The sequence below is a fragment of the Podarcis cretensis genome (genome assembly GCF_951804945.1).
Source record: "Podarcis cretensis genome assembly, chromosome: 4".
In the NCBI taxonomy this organism is placed as follows: domain Eukaryota; kingdom Metazoa; phylum Chordata; class Lepidosauria; order Squamata; family Lacertidae; genus Podarcis; species Podarcis cretensis.
In genome coordinates this window covers 60,603,527-60,622,272 of record NC_137173.1, presented here as the reverse complement: position 1 = coordinate 60,622,272, position 18,746 = coordinate 60,603,527, and the positions used below count along the sequence as shown (strand labels likewise).

At 42.5% G+C, this 18,746-nt stretch overlaps 1 protein-coding gene across 2 annotated transcripts in view; it reads right to left on the bottom strand.

Moving 5' to 3' along the window:
* Window positions 1-3,484: 3,484 nt before the first annotated feature.
* The window catches only part of SRPX (sushi repeat containing protein X-linked), a 29,635-nt gene continuing 14,373 nt past the window's right edge, over window positions 3,485-18,746 (bottom strand). For both annotated transcript variants that reach the window (XM_079974523.1, XM_079974524.1), the window contains 8 exons: window positions 14,402-14,593; window positions 12,898-13,074; window positions 10,413-10,539; window positions 9,883-10,004; window positions 8,021-8,200; window positions 5,887-6,020; window positions 5,577-5,698; window positions 3,485-4,009 (listed from right to left, as the gene is read on the bottom strand). In XM_079974523.1, the coding sequence (XP_079830649.1) occupies window positions 3,829-4,009; window positions 5,577-5,698; window positions 5,887-6,020; window positions 8,021-8,200; window positions 9,883-10,004; window positions 10,413-10,539; window positions 12,898-13,074; window positions 14,402-14,593 (1,235 nt within the window). In that variant the 3' untranslated portion in view covers window positions 3,485-3,828. The remainder of the gene's footprint in view (window positions 4,010-5,576; window positions 5,699-5,886; window positions 6,021-8,020; window positions 8,201-9,882; window positions 10,005-10,412; window positions 10,540-12,897; window positions 13,075-14,401; window positions 14,594-18,746) is intronic.

Genomic DNA, 18,746 nt, shown 5'->3' with positions numbered 1-18,746 from the left:
TTTGTGGCATGGTATACATACATAGAGGAAGATTTTAAAAAATATATTAAAAATGGCTGAAACGCAGCATGTGGATCAGACCTCATTTAAGTCTTAGTGGGTGAACAGATGAGGCACAGCAGTGATTCAGAAGAAGCACAACAGGTCCATTTCTGTGTTCAAAAATCATTTTTTCCATTTGAAAACTGCAGCCATTGCCATAAAATGGTATCGATACTAGGTGAAACTGGATACTGTAAATACCAACAGCAACCCAAAAGGCTAGGTTTGTGGCTGGTGCATGAATGGACAAAATGAAGTGTGGCAATCTGTTTTCCATTTAACCATTTTGTATCCCACAGGGTAGAGATGAATTCAGTAGAGCAGGTATGGTGGCAGCTTTCAAACTTTTCCTGTCTCTTCATATTGCCATGCAACCAGATCATAGAATCTCATAACAGTATTGTTACAATTTCTTTCTCTCTCTTTTTTGCATTTAACTACACCAGTTTTGTAATTTTCCAGCTTATAGATAGATGTGAATTGCATTTTAAAGACCCAAAGTCAGAAAGTATAAAAAAAGACCAGACTTCCACTTTTCAAATCTGAAAACCTCCCAAAATTCACAAATTTCATCTGTCTTAACACCACCCCAAAAAAGGTCTCTTTAGTTGAGACACAGTTTGTTTACTAAACACAGGTCTCACACTCTGCCGTGTTTCACATGCGCCTACCGGGTTTTCTGGCAATGGTGTGGATACTTGCAAATAAAAATAGTAGATCCTCTAAAAAAATCAGGATCGGGGGTAGATAATCTGTGGTCTTCCAGATGCTGCTGGATACCAGCTCCTCCCCATCTCTATCACCCATTCTGGCTGCAGTTCATGGGAGTCGAACAGACTCTGAAGTGCCAAATGGTGGTCACCCCTTGTTCTAAGTGAAGATGTTTTCTTCTGTAACTTTACCAGACGATGCTGTTCGGTCTGCACCAAAAGTCCATGGGGATACTGCCTTCTGACTGGCACAAGTAATGTTCTCTCTAGCACACCATGGAATAACCACCTCATACCACCAGGCTCCAACTTTTAAAAAGACAATGGGGTTGATTCATTCCCCTGCTTGAATCTTAAGAGGTTGACTAGCACAACTCAACTGTGGCAATAAATTATGCTAACTGCTTGCTTTAACTACTGTCCTGCAGAATTTTATCCTGCTAGTCTTCAGATGGCTTTGGCAACGTGTTAAAAACATCCATGTAAGTTAGATTATTATTTTATCAGCAAAAATGCTTTGTTGTGTGCAATGTCTTTCTAATGTATTTTTTCCTGTTGTCTCATTTGGAGCAATTATGCTGCGCATGAACTGTAGCAAATTACAAAGGGAACTGCATTATGTTAAATCCTACCAAACGTCAGCCAGAACTCCCCCCCCCACCCCCATGCAGGCTTGCTTTAGTGTACATTCCTATGTATTTATACAGACTTATGGATTTTGGGGGGGGGGGGAGAGACTGGCTTCATTTGCAGTTAGTGTAAAAGGTCTTATTTTTGTGTGCAATTAAAATATTTCACCATGTTAAAATTTTGATCTGTGCACAAGCTGAATTTTTAAACAGGGACTCCTCTAGTTCAAGCATGTGGATCCTGTAGCCCTCTTGGTGGAAGGACCCGCAGGCCTCCGCAAGGCTTTGATCATTAGCCATGTTGGCTGGGGATGAAAGGAGCTAGTCCAGCAACAGCTGGAGGGCCAGAGGTTCCTCACCTCAATTCTAGGTCACTGTTTCCCAGTGTAGGCCTTTGCTCCCCAATTTTGCAGCAGGTTTTCTCTCCTCTATAAAAAGTCATTCTAACCCTCAGCTATAGTAAAATTGCAAAATGCTGCAAAATAGAACAGAGATGGGTACTTGTTATTGCACGGGTCCTCATGGGATAAGAAAATAATCTTTGCTGATTGATTAGATTCAACCCAAGGGGATATTGTTTAAGACTCCCTGTGGGTGATTTTCTGGTCACAGGACGCTAAGGGTGTGAAGTAGAACTGATGCAAATTGTGTCCCTCCTGCCATTGGCTCAAAGGCTCTTTTATGATCAGAAGGGTTTTTTCCCCCATTTGTGGAAGAACATGTCTGGAGCCAACTCTACTTACTGATGATTATTCTTTAAATTTAAGAATATAATTATCCTTGCGGGAGAAAAGTCTAATGAGAGTAGCAAAGTTTAAGGGAATTCACCCTCCCCTGTTAAATACTATGAAATTACTCTAACATTGATTACTTAGTAGCCTAGCTTTAGAATATTAAGTTGGTTTTTCATGCCAACCTTCTGCAAGTTGGTGGTCTCCAGGTGGTTGTTAAGATGGGTGATGTTAGATTTTCAACACTGCTATGTATCACCAGACCGAACATCACACTCTGGCAAAACACTGCAATGCTGAAACAAGCTGCATTGGCCCCAGCCCGTGAGGCATGGGCTAAAACTGCTTCAGCTCTCACCATGGGAGCTGAGGCAGTTTCACCCCAGGGGCGAAGGGGCTCCTGCCCCCCAGCTGATGTCTCTGTTGAAGAGCAGGCAGCCACACGCCCTTGAATGGAGATGTTTAAAGGAGCCCCACCCTGCCTCCAACTCGCACCAGCTGTGGGCAGGGCTCCCTCCGCCTTCGCCGGCGTCAGGGCAGACAAGCTATCTCTTTCTCCTGGGAGAGAGACAGAGGAAGCCCTACTGATGGAAACTGACAGGCTCCATCTGCAGGGCTCCCTCAAGTGCAACGGACCCTGCCTCCAGCTGGTGCAATCCAGAGGCCAAGTGGGGCTCCGTTGAGGAGCAGGAGTTGCATGCCCCTGAACGGATAAGTTTAAAGGAGCCACCTGCCCGTGCGGGCAGCTGAGGGAGAAACAAGCTACATCAGCCCTGGCCAATGTAGCTTGTTCCTCCCTCAGTGGTATGAGGACCAGAGGCGGTGGTATATTTTGCATGAAACCACCACTGCTCCAGAGTCCCTCTGCCGCAGCTTGTCTCTCCTTCATGTGCTGGGTGCTGGTGGCAGATGGACTCAGCAGAGGCAGTTTCACCCACAATGGGTGAAGCAGCCACCACTTCTAGTCCTGGGTGATGTATCACTACATCGCCAAGGCCTACTGCCCTCATCCCAGAGCATTTGTCATGCATGGCTGATGGGAGCTGTAGTCCCTAAACATTTGCAAGACAAAAAGTTGTGGGAACAACATTTAAAAATGGTTAATGACGTTACTTCTTTGGTAAATTTAAAAACAAACTAAGCCACAGGCTGCAATTCCTGCTTTATGCCCTGCCCCAGAATAAAGGAGTATAGCCAGAAAAGAGAAGCTGCAGGTACTAATTATAAACTTTGCCAAATTAAGTTTGATAATCAAGACATAATTTCTCTGTTTATTTCTTTGCCTCCATTCCTTGGGAGTATCTTAGATATAACACCTTAGCACTGTCTGTAGTTACTCCATACCCAAATGCTTAAGATTAAAACCATAAACTGCAAAACAACATCTTTATTAAAGATCTGTAAAAAGAAAAGGAAACATTTACACAGGGAGCAACGTTCAAAGGCATTCCTGGAAACCTAACCAAGGTAATTTGATATTTTCATTCTCTTCTATAGATTTTCTTAGAAATCTCTGGAAATAGTGAAGAGGCATTATGTAAAACGCTAAATAAAGGAAGCTCCACAACACACACACAAAGCTAAACACAAACATACATTCATTTTTTTTTAAAAAAAGAATCTGTACATCAGTGACTTCCATAATACCATGCTTTGTGTAGTAGCACCGGAGGGAGGGCAGCAACATACCGCCACGCGAATGGCTGCAATCCAGACTCAGGGACAGGACTGGCCAGCTTCTGCTTGCAGTTTCATTTCTTCTTTTCTCAAAGGGAAAGTATCAATGAGAGCAAAGAGCTCAGCAGGAGTCGCTGGGAAAGGATATCGTTCTTTGTCCACACCATGTTTATCAACCACCACCATATTGAAGTTATAGTGGGGAATGCGGAGCAACAACCTGAGAGAATATGAAGAGAGAAGCAGTTGGTTTGCTTTCAAAATAAGCAGCTACATTACATGTATGGTCACAGAGGCATAGCAAAGGCCGTTGCCCTGAGCACCTTTTGCTCCTCATACTGCCCCTGCCAGCCCCATGGTGCTTTGAAAGTCCGAACCCACATACCAGCTTCGCAAAGCAGCGTGGGCCTAGCAAGTTGTAACAAGCAGGTACCCTTCTAATCAGTCCAATCCTAACTGCAATCCCAACTGATTGGAAGGACATATACCTGCCCTGTTGTGTTCCCTGCACCCCGGGCACCATGAAGACATGCTCTGCTGCTGTATGGCCATAACTATCTATTGCAATGAAGTATGCGAAAGAAAAATCCCCTTTTTTCAGATATTTTTTTAAAGTCAAAGAAAGATTATGCACAACTGAACTCTCAGCCACAGTCAGCCAGTCAATATACAATTTAGACAGTGAATTTTAAAGCATGTATTAAAAAGACAATTGTCCAATCTTGGAATGAAAGCTGCTATAGTCAATCTTGCACAAGTTACCATGTTACATCTATGAAAGCTGTTCAAGATTTTGTGCACTGGTTTTTTTCAGAAGGACTATGCCTTCTGTTTTTATCACTAGGGATGGGCAGGCTGACCATCCCTACTTCCTCTTTACAACCTTGACAGTAAGCAGCACCAGCCACTGATGCAGTGCTAAAAACTCCATCATTTCCCTACTCTTTCAAATGACTGGTACAGCTTAGTGGGACCACTACATTCCTATGAGCAGAAAAGACCCTAACTCTGAAACACAGTGCAAACTGACCTTGTGCAACACATCTGTGCTGAGGAAAAGTAGAAGAACAACTGGTTCCCCTTGCAAAGGTGGAAATAGGGTTTGGACTCAACAATAGCATGATCCTGCCAATTATGTCCTGGTTTATCAATATGAGCTATGACACTCAATTGTGGAATGAAGCAGCTGATCCCCTTACTGTGCAATGGAGAGGTAGCTAACCTGGGGTGCTCCTGATGTTGGAGTTAGACTCCAGCAACATTGGAGGGCCAGAGGTTTGCCACCCTGATATAGTGGCAATTTGAACATCCCATTTGTACAGCTCTAAGCATAGGAAAAGCGCATCTTCTGTAGACTCCAGACCTGTAATAAGTAGAGCAGCATTTCCACCCCCAGCAGCCATGGAAGAAGCATGTACGGTTGTACCTGTTTATCATATAACTTTTGAGTCTACAAAGGCAGGCTTTTATGTGGGCTGGACATAGTAATTGGTATAAGACAGCTCTGCTTCAGAAAAATGGATTGCAAGATTAAACATCAGAACATGCATATTCTTTCTATACACTGCTTGGTGACTATAAAATTTGCACCACGTCTCCTTGAGAAATATTCTCCAACTCATGCAGAATTTCTGTTGAGGGATGTTGTTTGCTCAAGGGAATCTCACATTCAGTATTGCTTTTAACAAATATTGTGCTTCCCTAAAAATGCAATCAAGACATTAAAGGGCAATACTGGGATGGGGGAACAATTCCAGATTATTATCAACAGAGAGTTTTTAATTTACCTGAGTTGCAAAGCCAGCGCAGGAGGCATCAGTCTCAAGCCTATTCTTCCCAGCTGTGCTGGATAGACTCCAACCAACTCAATCACGGTCACGTGCCGGAGATCTAAACCACACAGCGCTGGCTAAAGTAATCAAGATATGAATTGGAGATAAACATCAAGTGGATTAATCATAATGGGAGTTTCTGCAATGTGTGCTTATTATTATGGTCCTGTAATGCAAGGGACTCTCGAGACATAAAAGTTAATGCACTGTTAAAGACATGGTTCATCTACACTATTTTGGGAGCTAAAGTGGAGCTGTGCCTCACCTGCAGCATTCCCAGTTGCAATCTATAGAAGTAATTGGCTGCAGTCGGAGTGGATATAATGAGCAGCCTCCGTTTCTCATAAAACTGGTCCAGGAGGGCTGCTGCGGTCCTCACACCAACATTAATGTTCATGGCTGAAATTACAAGCAAGAAGACAATGCTGATCATCATAACAGACCTGTTTTAAACCTTGAGCAGCTGGAGATAATGGCAACTGATTTGGTCATGGAAGTCAAAAGGGGACAGAGCAGTTTCAAAGAATCAAGAATGTTCTCAACTCAACACCAAGGTTTTAAATGGTAGCTCAATTCTTAACAGCAACAGAAAACTCAAAAGCAAGATGTGCAGCCTGAGCCTATGCATTTTAAACATAAGCAAATCCCTCTAGTTTCAACTGAATTCACTCCCAAATAAAGCTTTGAAGGGTTAGATCTTTTCTGGATTATAAGAAATTTGCATAAATTCAGGAAATGCACCATTGTTGTTCATTTCTGGTAGAGGATCTGGACAAATTCTGCTGCAGATAATTGTGTTGCAAAGATGTTTCCAGCATTCAAACTAGCATGTAAACATGTCATGGTGATTATTGAAAATGGGCTTTGAATAACTAACCCCCCACCTATTTGTGTCATTAGTTCATGAGGCAAAGTTTGACATGGGGAGGCAAACCGTGAACTTCCATATGTTGTAGGACTCCAGTTTCTATCAGACCTAGCCATGAAATCAGGGATGATGGGAATTATGATCCAACAGAAGCTAGAAGGCCACATGTTGCTATCTCTGCTTTAACGGATTGGTTAAAAGTACTCTTCTTCTCGACGCAAGAGATTCAAATAAGGCAAGGATTCAATCAAGAGAAGTCTTGACCTGACACCACACAGGCTCACAGAGTGAGTGGGGTCCTTTTGAAGCCTGTTTCATGCAATGCCTGTGATTACTGGGACACATTTGGGCAGTCCTAATTTTAGGGATTGGACGGAATGCTACCTCTGAATGCAACATTAAGTAATGCCAAATATTATAACATTATACTGGCATATTGGTGCATCGCATTCTAAACTTATGAGAATACCTTTACTGAGTTAGACCATTGGCTCATCAAAGGTTTCTCTACTCTTACTGGTACCACCTCTCCAGAATCTGAGGCAAGATTTTTCCTATCCTTTAAGATATTTTAGCTAGCCATGCTGAGGGTTAAACCTGGTGTCTGGCCTGGGCTTCTCCCTGGTACACACAGCTCTTAGGAAGTCTGCTAGCCATTAATGATACAGATGTTCATAATACTTAAGTGCTCTGCATGCATATCTTGCCAAGTATCTTGGATCTAGCAGCCAGAATACAGGAAAAGAATCACACTTAAATCTTTTCACTCACAACCTGCAACAAATTACTGCTTCTTCCAGATGCTAAGTGGTATCTACTTTACAAAATCTGCACATGTTTTGAGTTGGCAGGAGAATGTGGGCGGATGTTTGGTAATCAATTCCTATCAAGAAAGAGAAAGAGATCAATAGAATGAGAACAGGAGAGAGATGCAGAGAAATCTCAAGCCAGAGAAAGGAAATCCGTATATAATGAATGTAGCACAGACAGCTCTTTAATGTGTGTGTTAAGTAAAGCTGCTTCTTTTACACATCCAGGCAGAGCTCCCCAGCACCCTTGCCTGCTAATGCTATATTGCAAGCTGTTTCTAAACATGAATATGACTTTTTAAAACAGCTTGTAATGGGGAATATAAAACTGGTGATTGGGAAATAACATAAAAGCCTCACTGCAATTATACAACTTCCCACAAGCTTCTGTGGATGAGGGTGACTGAACACCTCTGGAAAAAGTGAGAAATGTATTGGCATTAACACAATAAAATACCGCATTTAGGCTTAGCCACAGATTTGTATCTCATGTCATCTGCAATAGACAGGTAAGTTTTATAACACAGAGATCATTATTCATTAGCAACATCTCATTTGCTTAACCCTGCATAAACAGCCTGCTAGCCAAAACCCAGTGAACAATTGCAAGTGTTGAAGCATGTGGAACAATTACAATGTTTGTGCTAAGCAAGTCTTCCCACAATACACACAGTCCTGCTACCCCATGTGCTGCTCTTTTACCGGAATGATTCATTACATACGTGTACAGGTTGGCTCTGTTCCTGACCAGCCTAAACTGTACTGACAAACTCGTGCTGGACTTCCCTGCAATTCATATCCACCGATGCAGGAAAATTCACAGGTTGCGCCATAATTATCCCCGTCACCAGAACATTTTATGTAGCCATTTTCTGGAGCATTCAGTTTCCCGCAACGTCTGACTGTAAACACAAAATGAGGAGCACTCAGTGATTCATTTTCTCTCCTGATACATCACTTCTATGAAATGAAAATGCAATTGCATGGGCTTTGTTTTTTTTAGCCTTCAAGAGACATCAGCATCTTTTGATTTTATAATCAGTTTGACATACAGATTCATTAACACACACAGGTGTGTCATTCACATATATTAACTGATACATAGTATAGCCAGATATTCCTTATATTGTTAATAGCCCTGAGCCTATGCTACATAAGCATGGCAGAGTTTAGACCTAGCACAGTCTATTGCTAATGCACAGAATAATGCTAATTGCTGCAATATGCAAGCACCATAGCTTCTAATACAACCTCTATATTACCAATTTCCTCTTGCTCATCCAGTGGCACAAGACTTCCCCCAAGAGCCATTTAGTGGCACAACAGCTAGAACTGTGGGTCCGGCTCTCTGCCTGTTTTTCCAAAGTATACATAGCAAGTGGAGCAAAGTACACACAGAAAGGGGGCTGCTCTGTTCTACTGCCCAAGCGGGGGCTGTTGCATAAGCAGACTCTGCAGAAGGCATTGCTATGTGCCAAACAGCCCAGTACTTTTGTGGTGCTAATTTTCTTATTGGTTGGTTCTGTGATTTTAATGTTATGATTTTAACAACAGTATTTCAATTTATTTATTTTTGCAAAATGCCCTATTTGGTGAAGGGTGATGGCAGCAGAAGCAGCAGTAACAAAGTGTGAACAATTCCAGTTGCGCATCAATCACTAAGCTTGAACATCTAACTTTCAGACAGGCTATTCTTTATGTATAAGCCATTTCTTAAGCAATGCTTCCTCCAACACTAAAACCATGGGCATTCCACTAATTATTCGTAGCCGCTCTTATCGGCAATATACCGTGGTAGAACTCAAACTGGTGAAGATGGAACCATTCACAAGGGCTCTTTTGGGCACCTCTCACCTAGCTATCTTCAAAAACGGTGGAACATAGTTTTAATTACAGTGGTACCTCGGGTTACAGACGCTTCAGGTTACAGACTCCGCTAACCCAGAAATAGTACCTTGGGTTAAGAACTTTGCTTCAGGGTGAGAACAGAAATTATGCTCCGGCAGCATGGCAGCAGCAGGAGGCCCCATTAGCTAAAGTGGTACCTCAGTTAAGAACAGACCTCCAGAACGAATTAAGTTCTTAACCTGAGGTACTACTGTACTTATTAAGATATTTCCATTATGCCCTTCACGAAAATGGTCACAGGGTGATTTACACCTGATTAAGGCAACACAAAATATAACACATAATAAAGATTAAAACAATCAAAACTCAGAAATTATTTCACCTATCAGCCTCCAAAGGCCTGCCCCCCAAAAAGGGAGCAGTTTTCAGCTGGCATCTAAAAATAAATAAATACAAAGTGGGGGCAAGTTTGCAGATCCGTAGCTTAGGAAAATTGAATAGAGGCATATGATTTTACATATATTCCCACATCAGGAAGTATAATGGACTGATGCCACAACCTTCTGGTGTTGTCTACGTCTTGTACCCACCTAGTTAAGGAAGATCACATGTACCGAATACCATCAGAGAAACTGCAAAAGCAGCAGCAGCAGCCATGCTTCAGGTAAGATATAAATAAATAGGACCTAACTTTGATGCCCGTGCTTCCCGCAACCCCAACAGCAAATGTTCTTACCTTTAACTTTAACATAAAATCTGCACGTTCCCTTATTCCCGGCTCTGTCAAACACAGTGTAGTGGATCTTGTGATCTCCCTCTGAAAAATGTGATCCTGGTGGTAATCCTTTCAAAATAACACTAAAAAGAAAGAAAATGTTACAAACAATAATTATTATTGTTGCAGAGACAAGACCTTTTAGGGAATACAATTTAGAAGATTAATGTTCAGTTTGCAGCTCTGATTATAGCAGTGCAATATATCCTTTTCCAAAATTCCCCACTGGCAGCAAATATAACAGAATGCTACATATATAACCAAGAATAAACACTGTCCCTGTGGAGGTTTATCTGTAGATTTACTGCTTGAAGCACAACCCCTGAATCAGAAAACACCTGTGCAGCCGGATTTGCTCTGCCTGTACCAAACAGGCCAGGAACACTTGAAATACAAGTTCTGTGGGCACATACAGATTTCCAGGAGTGACTGTGTATTAAATCCAACCCATGCCTTTATATGCATTAGTGAGTTCACACATTTTCACTCACTCTGTCAAAATGCCATCTGCAGTGTCCCTTCCCTCTGGGGTTTCCCAGAACACTCTGGCTGTCAGTTTATTGGGCTCTGCCGTTTTTTCCTTTACACTTGGGCACTGGATTCTAGGCGGCTCCATATCTGAAAATACACACACGGATATACAGTCATACCTCGGGTTACAGATGCTTCAGGTTGTGTTTTTTTGGGTTGCAGACCGCCAAAACCTGGAAGTACTGGAATGGGTTACTTCCGGGTTTTGGCAGTTGCACATGTGCAGAAGCGCTAATTCGCTCTTTGCGCATGCGCAGACACGCCGCTGCGGGTTGTGGACACTGTGGGTTGCGAACGTGCATCCCGCACTGTAATAGCACAGCCACACTTGGTTTAAGCTATATCCTGCAGGCAATGCGAACAGTGCAGAAATAATTTTCAACAAGTTAATCATCAAACTGCTATCAGGACACTTAAAATTGACTCTGGCACAACATTAATAACACCAAATGGAGATTATTGGAAAAAAGAAGATATCTTCTTGAGATTAAAAGCTCAGGAAAGCACTGAAATGGTTTCACACTCCCCCCCTCTTGTTATTTTCTTCCATTTTTATGCACCTGAAAATTCCTCTAATCTCCAGAACTTTCTGATTTTTTTTGAAAAAACACTTCATATAAAAAATTACTTTTCAGTGTATTGATGCATTCTATTGATTGAATATATACTTTATTCTAGAGAGCAGTTCTGAATGCAAAAGGTCTACTTGCATGTTTAGAGGCAACTTCACTTAGACACCTCTAAAAACATTTTGTATGAATTTTGCCACCTAAATGCAATGTAAGGCTATTGACGGTGTTCTTTATCAAAGGGCTGAGTCCTACTATATGGGCCCAACGACACAGGCTTCCCGATGCATTATGTTTTGAGCAGGGTTTTTTTTCTGGGGAACTCACCAGAACTCAGTTCCGGCACATCTCAGGTGGGTGCCACTGCCATTATAACAGAAAAAGGGAGGCATTCATGGTGAGTTCCAGCACCTCTGTTTCTAGAAAAATAGTGTTTTTGAGCATGATACATGCCGGGGGGAGAGGCAGGAGAAGAAATGTAATGCATGAAGCAGTATTGAAGAGTCAGTACACTTGATTGCTCTCCCACCGCAGGGCAGCTGCTCCCTGTTCATTGCAAAGGAGTCTTCTGGTACACTTCCTTATTAGCAGAAGGTGGTGGTTCATTGTAGAACTGCAGCCCTTCTCAATGATGTCTGAGAAAGGACACACAAAATGACAAGTAGCTGCTGGTGCAAAATTGTCAGTGCAAGCTGCTTGCAATGCACATGAGAACAAGCAGTTCTGCAGGTAAAGCAGTTGTGTGTGAAAGGACCCAAATTCTCGGTGCTTAAGCCATTACCTAAATATGTGCATACTCAAAATTAAATGAAAGGAATGGAAACGTTCCTGGAAAATGCAGTGTTTCTGATATTTGTTTATGAGTCCTGTAGCAAAGGACCATAGTTTTCCTGTATTACTATTAATTTCAGCTACTTAAGACACCAGACTTTGGTTACTATAGGAACTGCATCTCCAAGCACTCATGGATCAGTGAACTCTTCTTGCTGGACCACAGGGTTCTAAGCCATTTTAACTGCTTAGAGATAATCACTAGACAAGCGCGCACACACGCCCCTCTCTTCCCATTAATTTGTAGTGGAGAGGGCAGAACTGTGAGAAGTCATGACTAATTGGAACTTCCTCAACTGGGATTTCTTATCTGCAGCAATGTAACAAAACAAAACAAAAACCCCACAAATTAAATTTGAGCCACATAAGGAGAAACTATTAAACAAAATAAATGAAAGACAGTGAGACACCATTTCAGCAAAGTCATCCTAGAAAGCCTCCAATGCTGTTTCACAAACATTTTCACAAAGGTCGGAAGAGCATCAGCGGGAGATAACAGACATTGGAGTGTCCCTCCAATGGTTCATATCTGGTAGTGTCATCTTTACTTTCAGAGTGCAAAAGTGTGCACTGCAGTTCTACAAGGCTGATAAGTTTGTGAGAAAATAATCTATCAAACCCACTGTCAAGCCATTTAAAGAGAATTCGTTTACTTTTATCCCACCCTCCAAGGAGCTCAGGGGTAGCAACCCGTGGTTCTTATGCACCTTTGTTTACCCTTGCAACAACCTTTTGAGGTAGACTGGATTAAAAAATAGTAGCTGTTCAAAAGTAACCCAGTGGAGTGAGCTTCATGGCTGAGTGAGAATTTGAACCCAGGTCTCACAAGCCCTAACAATGCACTACCCCTCTCTCATTATACACACACACTGCAACCCAGGGCTGGGGAACCTGTGCACTTCAGATGCTGCTAGACTACAACTCCCATCATCCCTGACCACGGCTGAGCTCTGAACCTTGTTTTAGCTGCAGCAATATAAATGCGAAGCAGCAGTTGTGCTGCTACGGTAGGCAATCTCTGCATATCCTCCCAGGCCACACTTACCAACACAAGAAGCTGGTCGTCCACTCCAAAGTTTGTTATCCATACATTGTACTATTCGGTCTCCTTTTAATTGGTATCCTGGCGAACAATAATACTCACACCTGGAGTTATAATAGGCACCATCTAAACACTTGAATCCTCCGTTACCTGGCATCGAAAGGGTTGGGCAACGTTTTTCTACAGAGGGGGGAAAAAACCCAGCAAAAACCAAATGACTGAGAATATTTTTTTTAAAAAAACTTTGCACTATATGCAAAGATATGCCTATTCACCGAAAAGCAGTACAGCAAATGCATGTCAGTGTTGATTGACTGATAAAATATGAGGGCTTTCAAAGCAATGCACTACTAGTGGAGTCACTTTCCAATACTTCACCCTGCATCTCTCATGTGTTCATCATGGTTAATGTATATGTAACATGAAACAATCTTCCAGTCCAAAGCTGATGGCATGTCAGTGGAGGCCTTAACTCTGCATGATCCAAAGCCAGCTGTTGATCCCAGGAGAGGTCAAAAAAATCCTGGAACTGTTGGGCTTATTCTCTCCCCCCCCCCCATTAGGGCCAATGAGAGAGAGAAAATAACCACTGGAATAATCCCCTGGCAAACACACCTTCTGCCTCTGCCAAAGTAATGAATGCAGCGGGTACTTTACTACTCTTTGAAATGGCTGCATTGCCTTTAAAACATGAGCACACACAGAGTGAGGCAAGGTAAAGTAAGAGAGCAGTCCTGCTTCTTCCTCCCCCCCCCCCCAACCGGGTCTGCTGTGGAAGAGGGAATTGCCAAAACTCAAGTGGACAGCCTTATGTTGGACAGTGATCCCAACAAAAGGGACATAGTTTGCTGCTATCTTACTCTTGGAGCAAATTGTGCTTTGGATTAACCTGGGAATGGCGAGGTTGAAGGCAGCAAAGTGTATTTCCATATCGTAAAACTGGGTCTTATTTAGCCATCCTGGCAAGGAAATTGTTACAAAAACAGTATTTAAAACATTCTGCTTTAAGACAATAGATGGTGAGGCTGTTAGGAGCTCACATATTAGCATTTATACAACCCTATAGTGGGTGGGGCTGGTGAGAGTGGGAGTCCTACAACATCTGGAGGACCCCCCACTGGTGGAGAAAGAGGAGTGCGGGGGGGGGGGGGAGCAGACCGCCCTCAGCAGCGCGATCCCCAGAGTGCCATCACAGCTGCTCCCCCCCCCCTGCGGGCGGTGTGCTGCCCCCGCCCCCGCCTGCTCTCCGCCACCCAGTGCTGGAGCATGAAACTCCGCCACTGGGACCCCACATGTTCCCTAACACTGGGGTAGGAGATTGTCCTTTGTGACCTCCTTGTGGATGTTTTCTGTATGTGCAACTTTTTTAAAAAAGCATTGATAAGAGATAAGAGTGCATAGAGAAACAGAGTTGATATTTTTGCTGTGTAAAAAACTTGTGCCTCTCTAGTATAGGTTGATTAGCCAGAAACAACTGAACTGAGAGCCAAAGTAATGATCCACTCACGTTTGCACAAAACTTTGCCAGACCAGCGTTTGTTTGACTGACACATAAGCTCCTGGGGACCGTGCAGCTCATAGCCTTTCTGACAACGAATGTCGCATTTCGTTCCCAAGACGTTTTTATAATACCCTCCACGAGGGCTTCTGCAGCTGGCATAGCCATATTTCACCTTGATAGGAGAGCACCATGGTGTATCTGGTGAAAGACATACGTGCATTTATAAGAGGAAAAAGAAAATGCACAATAATACAGGACTGTATCTAAGGCTGCAGTTCCACTTGCACAACTGACATCTGCTTGTGCAATGGAACTTTCCTCTCCTCTCCCTGCAACCTTCAAAATCTGTGCCAGAGAGTTGGGGAACCCTTCAGAGCTGATTTCTTTGGGGGGCTGGTGGTGAAGGGGAGAGGAAATAGCCTTGCTTGAATGGAGTTCTGCATACACATTGTTGGATAAAACCCACACGTTTAAAAGTGGTGTTGGACTAGAGTTTACTGGGAAGAAAAAGAGAACATAAAATTACACACAGAGAGGTAGACTGCAAGGTGTTTATAGACTCCCTCCAAAGTAACAGCACCAAAGGCAGTTGCTTTCTATGTGTGGCATGTGAATTATATCTTCTGTTCAAATCTTGAGCCACTAAAAATCAAAGGAATGACTAGCACGGGTGCAGTGGGAGCATGAGCACTGACCACTTAGTTTTCTGCTTGCGGATTAAGCCTGCCACCGTGTGGACAGTTAGAATTATTAGATATTTTGTTAAATTTTTCTTTTCAAAAGGAAACCAAACTAATTCCGTTTGGTTATAGCTCATATATTTACTTAAAATGATTTTTTTAATATAATGCTGAATTTTAAGTTCTGTGTCCAAGAGTTAGAAGTAATGATTATCCCAAACAGTGGAATCTTGCTTATTAAGCCAAGTCTTGTTTGATGTGTGGTGAATAGATATTGCACTGTCCTTGAGGCAGTGGGGCCCTGCCTATAGTGTATGCATCAGGAAGGGAGATCAAGGCTGGGGGCAGCGCTTGAGAGAGGGGGCTGGTCTACAATGTAATACTGGGTGTGTGACAAAAACTTACACATAGCATCCAAACTGATGAATTAACGTGCTTCACAACGCACATACAGCCAAGGCAATTCAGTTTAAACACTACTCAAAGGAACTAGGCAAAGGAATCTCATGAGCCTTTTTCTTCAAGGCTCAATGTCACCATTAAAAATGAGTCACAGGAAAAGGCACACATGCAAGAGAGAGATGGGTGATGGGGGAAGTATGTGCTAGGGATGGGGGCAGGAGATGAGGGAAATTATCCCGTGGTCTGCTGATTGGGCAGCTGCAAGGTGGTAGAAGGGCAGCAGGGTAGTGGTGCTGAATTCTATGTATTGAAACCCACCAGCCAAAATATGGGCTGCAGGCCTCTAGTTTTGGGTTAGTGGAATTTGCTCTGTAAAATTTCTGCACTTGAAGAGGAATGATAGAATACTTACCGCATTGTTTATACCAATGGTAGGATACTATAGACACAAGCATGGGTGTACCAGATTAAGGGACATTTGCAGCCTATTCAATAAAGAATATATATTCCTGACATATATAGACACAAGCACAGAGACTCCTTTTTTTCAAAACTTCTGAGAACTGAAATGCACTGGATATGCTCTTGTATAGAGGTTCTACTGCATATTGAAACAGAAATGACATATTCAACTGACTGGAGGCAAGGAGTAAAGCATTACAGGAATACATAATGCAGGCATATGAAATTCTTACTAACTTTGGAGTTATGCCAAGATACAAATCTCAAAGTCACTGCAGAATGTAGAAGGCAGAAGGAACCTTTAAGATACCTTGGTCCCAACATCATATGTGGTTGTTGTTGGTTTTGTTTTTTTTTTTTAAAAAAAACCTAATACTTCGAAACTGAGCTCAGAAACACTTTGAGCCAGAGCAATCTACAAAGCTCTGGTATATTACAGGAGCAGCACCTAATTCCAGTCTGCAGCCTAGCAGCTGAATACTGGAATTAAATCTCTCAGCCACCTGCAAAGGCAGCTCCACATAGTCTATGATCATTGGGCCACAGCAAGATGCCTCCCACTCCTACTATGGTGCAACTGGTAGCTTTGAACTACATGATGACAAACACCATTGATCTGGTGCCACTGCCATAGTGCCTCCACCCACAATAGAGCCCACCCACAACACAGCAAGGATTGGGGATTACTACACAAGACCACCCATCTTGCAAATAAGATTCTTCTTACCCTAGTTGTGGAGATGTCATGCAACAATATGCTTGCCTCCTAGTCCACTGTGTTATTAAGTTGTGAGCTCAGCTCACAGGATATGTGGTGGGTTTTGTTTATGAAGCAAGTGGCAATTACTAGGATGGATATGCACCACCTATACGAAGGTTCCAATTGCCATTCTTTCAAAATATTAAGCTCTGAGGTCTACTTTTTATGATACCAGCTTCTATTCTTTTGGATTTCACATTCTACCCTGAGCATTCCTATAGCTTTATTACACCATCAGATTTTGAGTCTGTATTGCACAGAATGGGTAACCCTATTAGCCAAAGCTCAGACAGTAAAACGCAGGTGCAATTCAATAGATTTAAGGATAAATAAGGTTAGGCGTGCTGAGACAGATAGTGGTGTGGATTGAATAAACCTGTTTATGCTGCAGTACACAAAGGTACGCGGGAGGTGCTGTGGGTTAAACCACAGAGCCTACGGCCTGCCGATCAGAAGGTCGGCAGTTCGAATCCCTGTGACGGGGTGAGCTCCCGTTGCTCGGTCCCTGCTCCTGCCAACCTAGCAGTTTGAAAGCATGTCAAAGTGCAAGTAGATAAATAGATACTGCTCTGGCGGGAAGGTAAACGGCATTTCTGTGTGCTGCTCTGGTTCGCCAGAAGCGGCTTAGTCATGCTGGCCACATGACCTGGAAGCTGTATGCCGGCTCCCTCGGCCAGTAAAGCAAGATGAGCGCCGCAACCCCAGAGTTGTCCGCGACCGGACCTAATGGTCAGGGGTCCCTTTACCTTTACCCTTTACACAAAAGTAAACACACTGAAACGCACTAGCTCTCTAATTACTTCCCTTCAACATGGGTAATTACAAATGTATGAAACATAATCAATGTCGGAGAAGCACTCAGCCATAAGAAGGCTGCTTCATTCCAAATAATATCTAAGTATGCCATTGTATATAAAAAAAGTTATTGCTCTATCCAAAAATATGCATTGGAGCAGAATGGTAGGTAGGGCTTTTGCAAGCTTGCTAAATGAAAACAACAACCCATTTTACTTTCAGTTGTCACCAGCAATTGATTTGTTTAGAAAGGTTGCAAACCCTATCCTCTTAATAAAGGTTATGAGATTAGCTGTGAATTCTTAGGATTGCCTTGTTCATAATTAGCATACTTTTGCCGGGGGGGGGGGGAGAGGAACTGATACTATAGAAAAGCTATGGAAAAAACTCAGTAAAGTATCATCAAACAGGTAGAGATCACAGACAACTTAATTTTGATGATACGGTGCATGAAAGAAAGCAGCTTATTTTTAATTAACATGAACTATCTGCTTGATCTCCAAAAACTGATGTCAGATAATTAAAAACTTTTCCTTGGGGGAAAAAAAAGAGAATCCATGAGTAGTGCTTCTACCATCCTCTGCAGTTCAACAGCAACAAGTACAGAAAATTCAAACACACATCAAGTCTGGCAATTCCAAGGCTGTGACTATGTCAGCAACATCTCCATGGCAGCTTAACATTCCTACCTCTCTCCATATATCCAACTTGTAAGCCATGTGGTTTATATTGCATTGACAGTAACTGTGGGTCTCCCCCCCACCTCCATTTCTTTCCTTTGGAAGAAGGGTTGCCAGATTTTTGCACCTACATGTCAGACTCATCTTATGCATTGCTCTACAAAATCAGAACCAGGGACAATGAACTTGAGAATAATCTGTAAGATTGCTAAATAAGCAGGCATGAGTAAGATGGGAGAGTAAAGATTATCTGAAAGTGAGGAACATCATACATGACTTGTGCACAATCATTATTTTGGGGGTGCAAAATATTCAAACCAGTTTGAATATTTTGCATAAGGTTATTAATGATGTAAATACACATATTTTCATGGATTTGAAACAAACAAAACCACAGCAATGTAGCACTGGAGTTCAAATCATAATAGGGCATTCACAGCTATTCACAGAATAAATAAATCGTGCAAAAAAATCTGGCTGGCACAGACATACCCTAAGGCTTCATGCTCCAAGCAGAAAAAGGATAAAAAAGCTTTCTTGGCAATGGGTGATCCTCATTAGTATATAAGCAA